Raw genomic sequence first — 13,343 nt, forward strand, 5'->3', positions numbered from 1 at the left:
CATAATCAAAGGTTCTAGCCAGGTCGCCTCTTACTATTCCAATTAAGAAAAGCCAGAGGTTTTTTCCTGTTTACAATTTCACAGTGTCCAGGTTTCAGCGGTTATAACAAGGATTTGATCAAATAGTTCGTGGTAACGTGGTAACTTGATACGTCATATAGATAGAGATGGTATTTCCGGGTTACAGCGGTAGCTAGCAACCTAGAAAGAGACGATCACGTCCAATACTAAGAAATATAGTAACCTATAACTCCTAAAAATAGAGTCAGACAAAAACAAGAAGTACACTATTAGAACCACCTTGTCAATACCCTATGTATAGGAAACTTACCGTCCGGTGGCTTGAATAACAGGGGGAACACATTGGGTTGAAAATCAAGAAAAGTTGCTGCAACCATGATATTCTGCATATTCGGCATCTTTTTTTCTCTCTTTCTTTTTTTCTTTTCCACCTCAGATAGCTTAGCAATGGAACATCGTAGAGAGCTGTTTAGTGGCTCATTTTAAAAGGTATTGATGGGGTTAAAAACCTTTTATAATTAAAAAAATATTTTTAAAATATAATAAAATTATTACGAAAAACTGCATTTTCTATAGCACTGTAATAGGTTATGTTATTATAACAGCAGGAATTTGTTTCTTAACAAATAGAATTAAAATAATCATCTACACAATGATTCCATTTATTACTTCAGTTACTATGGGCTACAGTTCGTTCCTTAATGTAACAAGGGATTGCAACAATTCAAAAACCGTTAAAAAAACAAAAGTTTGAAGCATAGTAGAAATCATTGTTAGAAAAACATAATTGCCGAATTTCTTTTCTTATAAGTATTATGAGTTATTCTAGTTTTTACTAAGGGCCTTGATCGTCTCTTACTAGGTTGCTAGCTACTGCTCCAACCCGGATAGCTACCGCTGCTACCTGCATAGCTACCGCTGCAACCCGGATCATGGCGTCGTAATCAAAATCATTAGAGGTAACTTCATCAGAGATAACGTCATAATGTAGGGTTTTTTGTATTTACGTCATAGTTATCACATCATAACCAATGATAAAGTTCACCCTTTAATATATTTTGATGGGTAAAACTAAACTTGATGAGACTTATATATATAAAATTAGCATAAAAATTCGATTCTTTTCATGTATTAAATAAGAAAAACAAGTTTTTTAAACTGAAAGTGAGGAGCGACATTAAAACTTAAAACGAACAGAAATTATTCCGTATATGAAAGGGGCTGTCCCCTCCTTGACGCCTCGCTCTTTACGCTAAAGTTTTTTATTGTTTTAAAAAACAAAGTTGGGAGACAGAGTCAAACTTTAGCGTAAAGAGCGAGGCGTTGAGGAGGGGACAACCCCTTTCATATACGGAATAATTTCTGTTCGTTTTAAGTTTTAATGTCACTCTTTACTTTCAGTTTAAAAAACTTGTTTTTTTTATTTTATTTCTGGTCGTTTTCTAGTCAATGCAACTTTGATTTTGGCTCACTGTCATTGAATAAGTAAACAAAATTTGCATAAAAAATTTACTCTTCTTTTGCTAAATGGCTTTCTCTAAATTTGGTTCTGACGTAATTTACAAATTAACTTGCGTAACGAACTTCTATATTCGTAAATTTTTCTTCTGGCAATAAATACAAAGTTGCAGATTTTTGCAGATATGAGCTTCAAACCTATGTAATAGAGTTTTTTGATACGCTGAATCTGACGGTGTGATTTTCATTAAAATCTTTCACTTGTAGGGTATGTTTCCCCCCTCTTTAAAAAATCAGGTAAATTTTCTCAGGCTCGTAGCCTTTGATGAATAATACTAAACTTAATGAAATTTATATATTTAGAATCAGCATTATAAGCCCATTCTTTTGATATATTTATTGACATCAAAATTCCGTTTTTAAAAGTTTCGATAACTATTGAGCCGTATCGCTTGTTTTTTTTTATTACCTATATGTTATTACGTATATGAGGGGGTTCTCCCCCTTAGTCAATACCACGCTCTTTACGTTAAAAGTTAAAAAAAAAAATAATTCACAAACCCCTGAGTCCCAAAGGCCGTTTAATTAGAATAGATAGCTCTTTTGAAAGCACTAAAAAAAAACTTTAGCGTAAAGAGCGAGGTATTGACTTGGGGGAAAATTCCCTCATATACGTAGTAATTTCTGTTCGTTTTAAGTTCTAATGTTGCTTCTTACTTTCAGTTGAAAAAACTTGTTTTTTTTTAATTTAATTTCTGATCGTTTTTTAAAATAATGCTTGGAAATCCGGCGCCCCCCTTCATAGAAATGTCCCTTACCCCAAAGAAACATCCTCCACGGAAAGATTCTCCAGAGTAACCCCTCCTCCAGATCCCCTCCCCCACACCAGAAATCCTTCCTGAAATCCTTCCTGAAAATGTATGTATAGTTCCCAATAACCAATACAATATGTAAGCAATGGGCAAAGTTCATAACTTGCAGCCCTTCCCCTGGGAACTGTGGGGGATTAAGTCATCCTAAAAGACATATTTATTAGATTTTCGACTATACTGAACAAAATGGATATCTCAAAATTTTAATTGGGTGACTTTGAGAAAAAAATAAGTGTGGGAGGGGGCCTAGTTGCCCTCCATTTTTTTGGTCACTTAATAAGGGCACTAGAACTTTTAATTTCCGTTCCAATGAGCCCTCCTACGATATTCTAGGATCACTGGGTCAACACGGTTACCCCTGGGAAAAAGAAAAACAAAAAAAAAAACAAAAAAACAAAAAAACCCGCATCCGTGATCTTTCTTCTGGCAAAAAATGGAAAATTCCACATTTTTGTAGATAGGAGCTTGAAACCTCTACAATAGGGTTCTCTGATACGCTGAATATGATGGTGTTATTTTCATTAAGGTTCTATAACTTTTAGGGGGTCTTTCCCCTTTTTTTCGAAAATAAGCCAAATTTTCTCAGGCGCGTAACTTTTGATGGGTAAGATTAAACTTGATGAAACTTATATATTTGAAATCAGAATTAAAATCTGATTCTTTTGATGTATCTATTGGTATCAAAATTCCGCTTTTTAGATTTTCGGTTACCATTTGCCGGGTCGCTCCTTACTTACAGTTCGTTACCACGAACTGTTTGATCTATTGGCATCAAAATGTTTTTTTTAGAGTTTCGGTTATTATCGAGACGAGTCGATCTTACTATACAGTTTGTTACCACGACTGTTTGACACGCTTTATATTTCGTAAAAAAATTTAATTGCATGGGCAACAGTTTGGTCTTTAATACAATACGAGAAAAATTAATTCCTTTGTATCTTTTCAACAAGTTATAAACAGTAACCTTATCAATGTGATTATAATAACTTCATATTCGTTCTTTATTATAATTCAGCGTATCAGAAAACCTTACTAAAGAGTTTTCAAGCTCCATTCTGCAAAAATGTGTAATTTGGTATTATTTAGCAACATTGCTTACAAAATCAAATATCTTTGAAAAGACTGCAATACGAAAAGACAAGTGATAAAAGTGATAAAAATGTAGTTTTTTTTTGTAAGAAGTGATTCCATTTTTTTTTTTTTTTTTTTTTTACTTCACATTTAAAAAAAATTAATTTAAAAAAACAAAGTTTTTCCGAGGGAAGTAAAGACCGAAGTTGAAACTTAAAACGGACAGAAATTACTACTTCACAGCCTATTTAAAATATATATTAATATAACTAGTATAAATAAACCAACTAATTATGTTTCCCTGTGCTTTTAGGATTATACAAAACTAGCGCTAATACGTTGCAAAAAGGAAAATTTTCTCATTTTTAAGCAAGTTTAGATGATTCTCTGAGATAAAGTTAAAGGCCATTTCTTCATTATGGATTTTTAGGCAAATCTGCCCGTACTTTTTTTTTTCAGTCAACCTAAGTCTCTATTGGTACTTTTTAAGGCTCAAAAAGGCAAATCAGGCACATCTGAATTGGTTTAATTTCATAATAACAGCTTAGACCAGAAGTATTCCCAGTAATCAACCAAGAGGGATTATATGTATCAAATTCACATTTTTGGAGCGCTATTTTTTTATCCTCCCGCTCCCTCCCCCCCCCCCCAAAAAAAAGGATATGTTATTGGTAAACACATGGAGATTTTTTGCTGGGGAGTTTTCTGTAGGGGGGAGGGGTATTAAATGGGGAAGCTTCAGTGGGAAGAAAAATTTTGGGAAGGCATACCCTGAAATCTTCAACAAAATCCTTTTTAGTTGGCATTCTTCCTCTTGGGATGGTCAATTTTACGTATGGTGAGGATTTTTCTGGGAATTGTCCAAAGGAAATTTTCAGCAGGGATCAAAGAAGCTTCAGCGGGAAGAAAAATTTTGGGAAGATATACCCTGAAATCTTCAGCAAAATCCTTTTTATTTGGCATTCTTCCTCTTGGGATGGTCAATTTATACGTATGGAGAGGATTTTTCTTGAAATTGTAGTCCCTTTCTCTGGTCCCATAGTCAAATTTAAAATGATATTCAAGAAACTTCAAACTACTCTTGAAGTTCAAACCGTGTTGATTGATATAGCCTATTTACGGTGAAACCCATTGAGAAATAGCACAAAAAGTGCTATTTTAGTGCCATATTGCACTTGCTGATGGCAGAATTTATAAAAAGTACGTAGATATAAAAAATAGCTTTTGAATGATACATTAATATTCTCTTTATGAGGTTGTGGTAGCCCGCTAGACCTGTTGAAAAAAAAAGAAAAAAAAAACAAACAATCGGGAGACAGAACAGTGCTACCCATGCAAAAAAGTGATTGTCCTTATTGTTCAGGGAGGGGGACTGTAACTTCCCTGTGCAAGATATTTGACCATGCTGATTCCAATGGTACATTTTTTCATTTTGATATGACGCCATTTTCGAGGGGTTTGAGGCTTTTTTCGAAATCACCATAAATTCCTTTTTACAATAAACTGTTAATCTTATGGTTAACTGAAACAATAGCTACCACTCCTGAGTCAGTGTCAGATGCGAATTTTTTTTCACTAGGCAGTTTTTTTCAAAACGCGTTTTTTAACTTTTGATTACTATGGGCTGTGGTTCGCTCTCTACTATGTTGCAGCTGCTGCTGCAACCATGATACCTCGCCGGGGCATGCTTTAAAAAAATGAGCCTAGAAAATGACTGAAAAAAACAACAGCGGATACCGATATTCCTGTTACCAATGCATGCGATACAGATGCACATGATATCGATTTGCCCAATTCCACATAAAGCCCATCCCCAGGGACTATGGGGGCCTAAGCATTATCAAAACCATATATATTGGACCTTTGAACTATGTTAAACAAAATGGCTACCTCAAAATTGTGTATAGGACTTGTTGGGGGAGAGGGGGCTTGTAGGGAGGGGGGCTATTTGCCCTCCAGTCTTTTTGGTCACTTTAATTACCTTTCGAATCAGCTATTACACACCTCTCTATGATGCTCTGACCATCCCCTAGCCCTTCTAGAACAAAAAAAGAAAGAAAAAAAAGGAGACAGATCAGTGCTACCCATGCAAAAAAGTCATTTTCCTTGGTGTTCAAGGTTTGGGACTGTAATTATTCTACAAAAGGTTTTTGACTATGCGGATTCCAATGGTGCAGTTTTTATTTCGATTTGACGCCATTTTCAGGGAGTTTTCAGGCTCTTTTTCAAAATCACCATAACACGTTTTTCAACTTTTGATTACTATGGGCTGTGGTTCTAATCACTCAAAAATACATAAAGCCCATGCCAGAATGTCTGTTTCATACTATTGTATTTAACAGACATACAGTTTTCTATAATAGGCGTATATTGCAGGTGCGTCTTTTTGGTAGCTTGGATACAGATAGATTCTTTTGGTTTAGCTCAACGTACACCTTGACATTTCCCTTCAATAATTCCCCTCAATTTTCAAACAAACCCTAAGCCTTTCCGGACAAACCTAAGATCGAACATTCCACCCTATCCCAATGATAAATTCTTCATATGAAAAAAACGAATCACATAATTTACATTCCTTGCCTTTGGGCTATGGGGGCATGGCATCACCTAAGGCACAGCTATTAGACGCTGTAGCTATTTCGAATAAAATGGATTTTTAAGATTTCTATCAATGTTAAGGGGGACATCTAAACGGCAAGAGGGGAGGGGCGGGCTGTCCTCCGTCACTTTTTCAACATCCCTCTCAACGTACCTACAAAATTTCAAAGGTATACCATGGCTTGTTTCATACCAGCCGTTTATTAGCAGAATCAAACATTCCTAATAATAAATCCTGCAGATCAAAATATTTTTATTAATTAATATAATTAATTGATAGGAGTATATAAATGATTTAGAATAATAACTTATTTGAGATAATAAACTCACCCGAATACTAATTTCAATTATAAAGTTAATTTAATTGATAATAATTAATAGTTTAATTATTAAATTAAAAGTTAAATAAATAAATGAAATTAAAATTTTAAATGATTACTAAAAATTTACCTGATCCCTTCTGTCTTCTTTCAAGGCATGCACAGCCTTTTCTTTCAGTTCTTGGCATTCATCATTGATTTTTTCTAATTCATCATAAAGTAATTGTAAACTCGTTGAAATTTTTGCAATAGTCTTTTCTGCTTCTGTTACAGGCTTTCCAACTGATGACATTGGACTTCTAATTACATTTACCTTGTCCATTTTTTTTTGTTTCACTGGAGTGGTGGTGGTGTCTGGAAAAAGAAAAGCCTGTATTATATTATTTATTCAATCTGGTCAATATTACCTTTTAATATTACAAAATGTGAGGGCATTTCATCCTCTTCTAGGATACGCCAGGCAGCGTCTTACTCAACTGAATCGAACGCTGTTATGAAATCAATGAAAATAAGGATCAGCGGTAAACCATATTTATGAAACTGGCGTAACAGCGGCCTAAGGATAAAAAATTGCTCATTTCAAGAACCCCTGGTTCGAAAGCCAGTTTGTTCTTTCCTCATTCTCTCTTCTTGGGCCGGTTTAAATCTATTGAGAAGAATGGCAACTATTTTGCCGCAATAACAGTAAGAGCGATTCCATGGGTATTTTCCCATTCTGACTTGTCACCCTTTTTGAAGAGAGGATGAAGAATTGAAACTTTTCCTTCGGGCAATTCTTTTCGGTCCAAATTTGGTCAAACAGCGGTTTGAGTTGAGCAGCGACAATCTCATCAGCAGCTTTATATAGTTCTGCAGGCAGACCTCTTCACCAGGAGACTTTTGGTTCTTCAATGAGCCACAATGTGGTTGAATACGGCTTCAATGTGGCTGAAGACCTACTTCTGCAGAGAAGGAGTGTTTTGGAGCAATCTAAGGTGGGAACCCCATTTCTTGTGAGGGGGTATGATAACATCAATTGTTTCCATTTCCAGATCAGTCCAATGCAGAGCCTCCCAAATTGAGGAGCAGCTGAAGAGCTTTTTCTATCCAAATGAAAGTATTTCTAGCCCCTACCCCAAATAATAAAGTAAAATAACCATAAGATATTTAAAACCCAAAAATAAAATCTATTTCATCTAAAATTTACTGTTCTTTGTCAGATATAATAAAAACAACCTAAAAATTCATTACAGATTTCAAACGATTTAAATTTTTATTTCCCGGCTCTTTGTTTGGTAAATATTGCATGTTAACCATTAAGGTAAATGTTTTGCACCAGCTCTTGCTCAGTAGATATCCTATCTTCCAACCAGTATCTTCAGGTGATATATAACTGGAAATCGTATTTCTGAAAGTTTCAGCTTCGACAAGGTTCATCTTTCTCATGCCACGGATGTAGCCCAATGAGAATCCATTAGGCAACACAAATATTAGGTTAAGTTATTATTTTCGCAACTTGTTCTTATCAGCAAACCAGACCACCCCACATCCGCTACCCAGGCAACTCTCAATCCCTGCTGTCCTAGAAATTCACCTAGATTGCCAGGGTTGCTGTCCTCTTTATTCGCTGTCTAAAGTTTTATTTGCAGTACTACTCTCATGAATAAAGATCTCTTACAGGAAAAGAATACTAAATGTAAACAAAAAAGTCTCATACGCATTAAACCCTTCTTTTTGCTTATTATAAGGTGAATTTAAGCCTAAAATAGGTATTAGAAGGGGTTCAAGTTCAAGTTCCATTTATTCCCGTAAAGGGGGCTTTCCCCTGTAATAAGTGATAATGAAGGAACTTAAAATTATTCTTTACTTTTACTGAAGCAAGGCTTTGACCATATTATGTAACTGATCGTATGATAGTGAGTTTACTTTATATTCGTGGAAATTAGACAACAAACTTCTTCTGTCGATTTTGCAACCTAGCTTGATAGAACTACTGGCATCAAAGGCCCATTATTTTAAGCATGTTAATAAACCAGAAAATGACATAGTATATCGAACAGACCAAACAAGTGGATTTTAGCTTCAAGGCTAAAATGACCAGAAAGTTTAAAGTGAATAGTGTTTTAAGAAGTTTTACGATTTTACTAGCTGGAATTTGCAATCGGTTAACGTAGCAAAGACAAACTATATTTTATATTCCAGAGATGACATTACCAGTGATGTTCAAGATAGAATTCTGTCTATAATGAGCATATCGCTAAGACGGTATCCAGGATTTTTTTTGGCGAATGGGGGGAGGGGTACAAAATTTTTTTTTTTTTTGGGGGGGGGGGTACAAAAAACTTTAAAAATACATTTGTTTATATTCATTTTTGTTACATTTTAACGAGTCGAACAAAAAGAGGAAAGAGTTCAAACACCCCCCCCCAAAAAAAGGTATTTTTTCCATTAAGACCAGAGTAGACATGTCTCTTACACAATCTTCTAAGCCTTTACAATAGGGAAGGAAAAGAGATCAGAGCTTGAAAGCACCCACTCAGGGCATAATTTGGGCATTGGATTCAATTCTGAAAATTTCATTCTCCAAGCTTAACTACTTCCCAAGTTAACAAAAGTCCACCAAATAAAATTTTGCCAAAATGGCAATTCAGTTATGGGTGTCTATTTCCCCAGGGATATGTTACCTGGGATTATTCCACAGGAGCCTCCCAGAGAAGTAAGAACAAACAAATTATAAAAAAAATTACTAGTGAAGTAAGAACACAGGAATTATAGTACAGTTTACTAAATATGTCCTTTATTAGGTTTTGGCGGCATTGCCCACAAGAAAATTGTTTACCCTTTGCACCTGCCCTACTCATAGAAAATAGACACAATAAAACCAATATCACAAAACCAAGAGACCAGATCTCTAAAGGGAGGGGGGTTGTGTGTGGTATAAGTTATAGCCTGACAGGGTCCAATTTACCTTTTACAAAGTACTTTTGAGAGGCTCTTATGGGTAAGCCTTATAAGTTTCTAGCGAATTCTAAAAAATTGGAGATGATTTGAAAAATTTCTAAAAAAAAATTCCATGAGAGAAATTTCTCATGGTCCCCTTTTCCCCTTTTCTGCAGATATGACACGTTACATGACACAGGTCACATTTTATATTCCTGGATATTAGCCAAGAAACTCTGCATATTTGACAGCCCCAGCTTGATAAAGTAACAGAGACCCATTCTTTACCACGCAAGAGAATAAGCGTGGATTAGAATTCAAAGCCTATCTGACTGTTAGTAATTATTAACCAACAAATTTATAAGGTTTTATTTACTTCACCTGTTTACGTTATAGTCAATTAAATTGATGATTCAGATTTCGCATAAGTAAAAAAAAAAAAAAAAAAAAAAAAAAAAAAAAAAAAAAAAAAAAAAATGCATTTGCCTGATTTTCGAAAAAAGGAGGAAACACCCCCTAAAATTCATAGAATCTTAATGAAAATCACACCATCAGATTCAGCATATCAGAACCCTACTGTAGAGGTTACAAGCTCATATCAGCAAAAATGAGGAATTTTGTTGCAAACGGAAGCTTGTTTATTTGTTTTTTATTTATTTTTCCCAGGGGTGATCGCGTCAACCCAGTGGTCCTAGGATGTCGCAACAGGACTCATTCAAATGGAAATTAAAAGTTCTAGTGTCCTTTTTAAGTGACCAAAAATTGGAGGGCAACTAAACCACCTTCCACACTCATTTTTTTTCCCAAAGTCACTGGATCAAAATCTTGAGATAGCCATCTTGTTCAGCATAGTCGAAAATATAATAACTATGTCTTGGAGGATGACTTAATCCCCCAGACTCCCAAGGGAAACGCCTGCAAGTTATGAACTTTGCCCATTATTTACATCTAGTATTGGTTATTGGGAGGAAGTATACAGACGTTTTAAGGGGGAATTTTTCCAGGTGGGGGGGGGAGGGGGTTACGTGGAAGGATCTTTCTATGGGGGAGATTTTCATGGGGGAATAGAATTTTCCATGAAGGAGGTGCCGGATTTCCCAGCATTGTTTAAAAAACGACCCAGAAATTAAATATAAAAAAATAAATTTCAACTGAAAGTAAGGAGCAACATTAAAACTTCAAATGAACAGAAATTATTACTTATATGAGGGGGTTCACGCCCTCGTCAATACCTCGCTCTTTACGCTAAAGTTTTTTTTAGTACTTTCAAAAGAACTATTTATTCTAATTAAACGGCCTTCGTAATTCAGAGGTCATTATTAAAGAATTGGAACAAAATACTAACTTTAGCGTAAAGAGCGAGGTACTGACGAGGGGTTATACTGCCTCATATACGTAATAAGTTCTGTTCGTTTTTAATTTTAATGTTGCTCCTTACTTTCAGTTGAAAAAAGTTTTTTTTTATTTAATAGCGTTCAAACTCAGTGCCAATGTTCCTATGGCGAAAAATAAGCATCTTAACTTTTTGACACAGTTACTAAGCATATGTTGGCTAGAAACTGTTTTGGAGTTGTCGTTTTTCTTATTCTATTTTTTAAAGACGAAATGGAAATCTCAAATCTGAAAATTCAAATTGTGGAAAAGAATAGAAATTAGCCTCAAGCAAAAATCAAGAAGTTTATTTGTAGGTAATGTAAAAAGGTAGTAAGGCTTATAGTTTTTGACCGATTAATAATCAATTAACTTAATTTAATTAATTTAATTAATTAATTCAATCAAATTAATTTAAATTAAGTAATTTAAAAATAAAAAAATTACCCTTTTCCTGTGCTCCAACCTTTACAACATAAGTCTCCCCGTCTCTTGTTATATGAACGATGGAGTTTTTCTTCAAATAGCTTAGAATCAAAGAGGCTTCTTCTTCATCTTTGATTATTCCGTTATAATCTTTCCGAAACGACGTTGCTGTGTAGACTACTAATCCTGGCCGTTCTTTCAAAATTTGCTCTATTTTGTTGCTTTTGGCCTAAAATGAAACAAATAAGCAAGATAAGGGTTTTTTACTGCTTAAGGAAATCTAGCTTTCCATGCTTCGGCATGTCGTGCTTTATGCTTAGGGGGAGGATAAGTTCTATTGTCGCTAATCATATTACTTAGTAGATTTTGCAAAGATTTTTGAATTCATCGCAGATGAATTGAAAAGTTTCGTAAAAAATTAAAGGGAAACAAACTCTTCGAAGCTTTGTTGTATTAGTAATCAAGCTGTTGTTTCGGTCGTTTGTATTTATACGCCTCTCATTCAATCCGGAAAAATGGTTCGTTTACACATTGCGGAAATCCATGCGGAAATCCGTCCGTATCTGTTCGAACTATGGCTAAAATAACGCTGCGTTTTAACGCAAATATTTCAATTTATTGCAACAGCATGTCCTCTGTTCTTCCCCTCTTCTGAAAGCTGTTGAACAATAGAGAGCCAAATGATACCGTTTTTCTTAGTTTTGTTATACCCTGGGTGCGCAGAATCATAGAAGCTGGGTGTAGCTTTGAATCAAAGTTATAACATCGTGTTTTTTTTGATAATCCATATTCATCATTTTGTTTACTTAAAAATTTTGGCAAGATCTTGTCATGATTTGACCAAAACAATGCGAGAAGCTAGAGATTTTTTCTAGCAACAGAACGGACAGAATTTGTACACGGATTGCTAAATCCGCATGAATTTCCGCAATGTGTAAACGAACCATCAATCTAGTCAATCCGGACTTGGCCCAGTTAAAGATAGGAATGGGGCCACAATTGGCGATAAGGAAAAAATTAAAGAGAGATGGGCAGAACATTTTGAGAATTTGCTAATCCGAGATAGGGTTGCAAGAAAAGATATAGAGTAAAATGAAAAAGTTTGTGATACCTTGGATGTGAAGGAAGATGTGTTTTGTGAGGAAGAATTAGCGACAGTACTATAAGATTATAAAATAATAAGATGGTGCTGATAGGATGTTAAATGAGTTTCTTAAATATGGTGGCTCTGAGATTAGAAATAAGTTACTGAAGATTATGAATATGATTTTTGAAAAAGGGGAAGTACCTACAGATTTTAGGAAAACCTTAATTAACCCACTTTATAAGAAAGGTGATAAAAGTGAGAGTGGTAATTATTGAGGCATTAGTCTGGTCTCTACAGGTAGTAAATTACTTAGTAATATGATACTTTTTAGACTGAGAGATGCCGTAGACAAAGCTTTAAGAGAAGAACAGTGCGATTTCAGAAAGGGTAGAGGATGTGTTGACCAAATTTTTGCTCTTAGGTTAATAACTGAGAAGTGCCTGAGTTGTCTAACACCTTTGGTCCTCAGTTTTATATATTATGAGCAAGCGTTCGATTCTGTTGATAGAAGAGCTTTAGTAAAGGTTTTATCCTTGTATGGTATACCAGACAAATACATTAAAGTGATTAGTGCTATGTTTGTGAATAACACTGCTGCGGTTAAGGTAGGAAATGAGGTTAGCAGCTGGTTTTGCATTAAATCAGGAGTTAAGCAAGGTTTTGGTCTATCCTCCTTTATATGGATTATTTTGATGGATTTTGTCTTACGGAGCACAGGAAAGGCAATGGGAGACCACGGAAACAAATGGGGAGGAAAAAGTTACCTGGACTTAGATTATGCCGACGATTTAAGCTTCCTAGATGGAAGTGTGGGCAAAATGAATGAATTTTTAGAGGTTTTGCGAGTTAAGGGTGCTAGGATAGGTTTGAAAATAAATGTTAAGAAGACTAAGTCACTAAGGCTAGGAACAAGTGAAGATGAAAAGGTGACGTTGGCTAATGAAAACATTGATCAGGTGGGCAGCTTCGCTTACAATGGTAGTATTATTAGTAAAGATGGTGGGAGCAGTGAAGATGTTAAAAGTAGAATAGCCAAGGCTCAGGGTGTTTTTTCACAGTTAAAAAAATTTTGAAGATTGGGAAGATAAGTCTGCAAACCAAAATTAGAATATTAGAAGCTACGGTGATGACAGTAGTCAAACAGGGCTCTTAAGCATGGGCGCTCAGAAAAGCGGATGAAGATTTGCTAGATGTTTTCCA

General features: G+C 35.1%; 1 protein-coding gene across 1 annotated transcript in view; it reads right to left on the reverse strand.

Moving 5' to 3' along the window:
- LOC148949249 (charged multivesicular body protein 7-like) overlaps positions 1-13,343 on the reverse strand; it is a 109,111-nt gene that overhangs the window by 31,272 nt on the left and 64,496 nt on the right. The window contains exons 4-5 of the mRNA XM_089092892.1: positions 11,078-11,285; positions 6,471-6,694 (exon numbers count right to left, since the gene is read on the reverse strand). Of these exons, the coding sequence (XP_088949018.1) occupies positions 6,471-6,694; positions 11,078-11,285 (432 nt within the window). The remainder of the gene's footprint in view (positions 1-6,470; positions 6,695-11,077; positions 11,286-13,343) is intronic.

The sequence above is a fragment of the Artemia sp. Qi Xiang Cuo genome, chromosome 8 (assembly GCF_049724085.1).
Source record: "Artemia sp. Qi Xiang Cuo chromosome 8, ASM4972408v1, whole genome shotgun sequence".
Taxonomy (NCBI): domain Eukaryota; kingdom Metazoa; phylum Arthropoda; class Branchiopoda; order Anostraca; family Artemiidae; genus Artemia; species Artemia sp. Qi Xiang Cuo.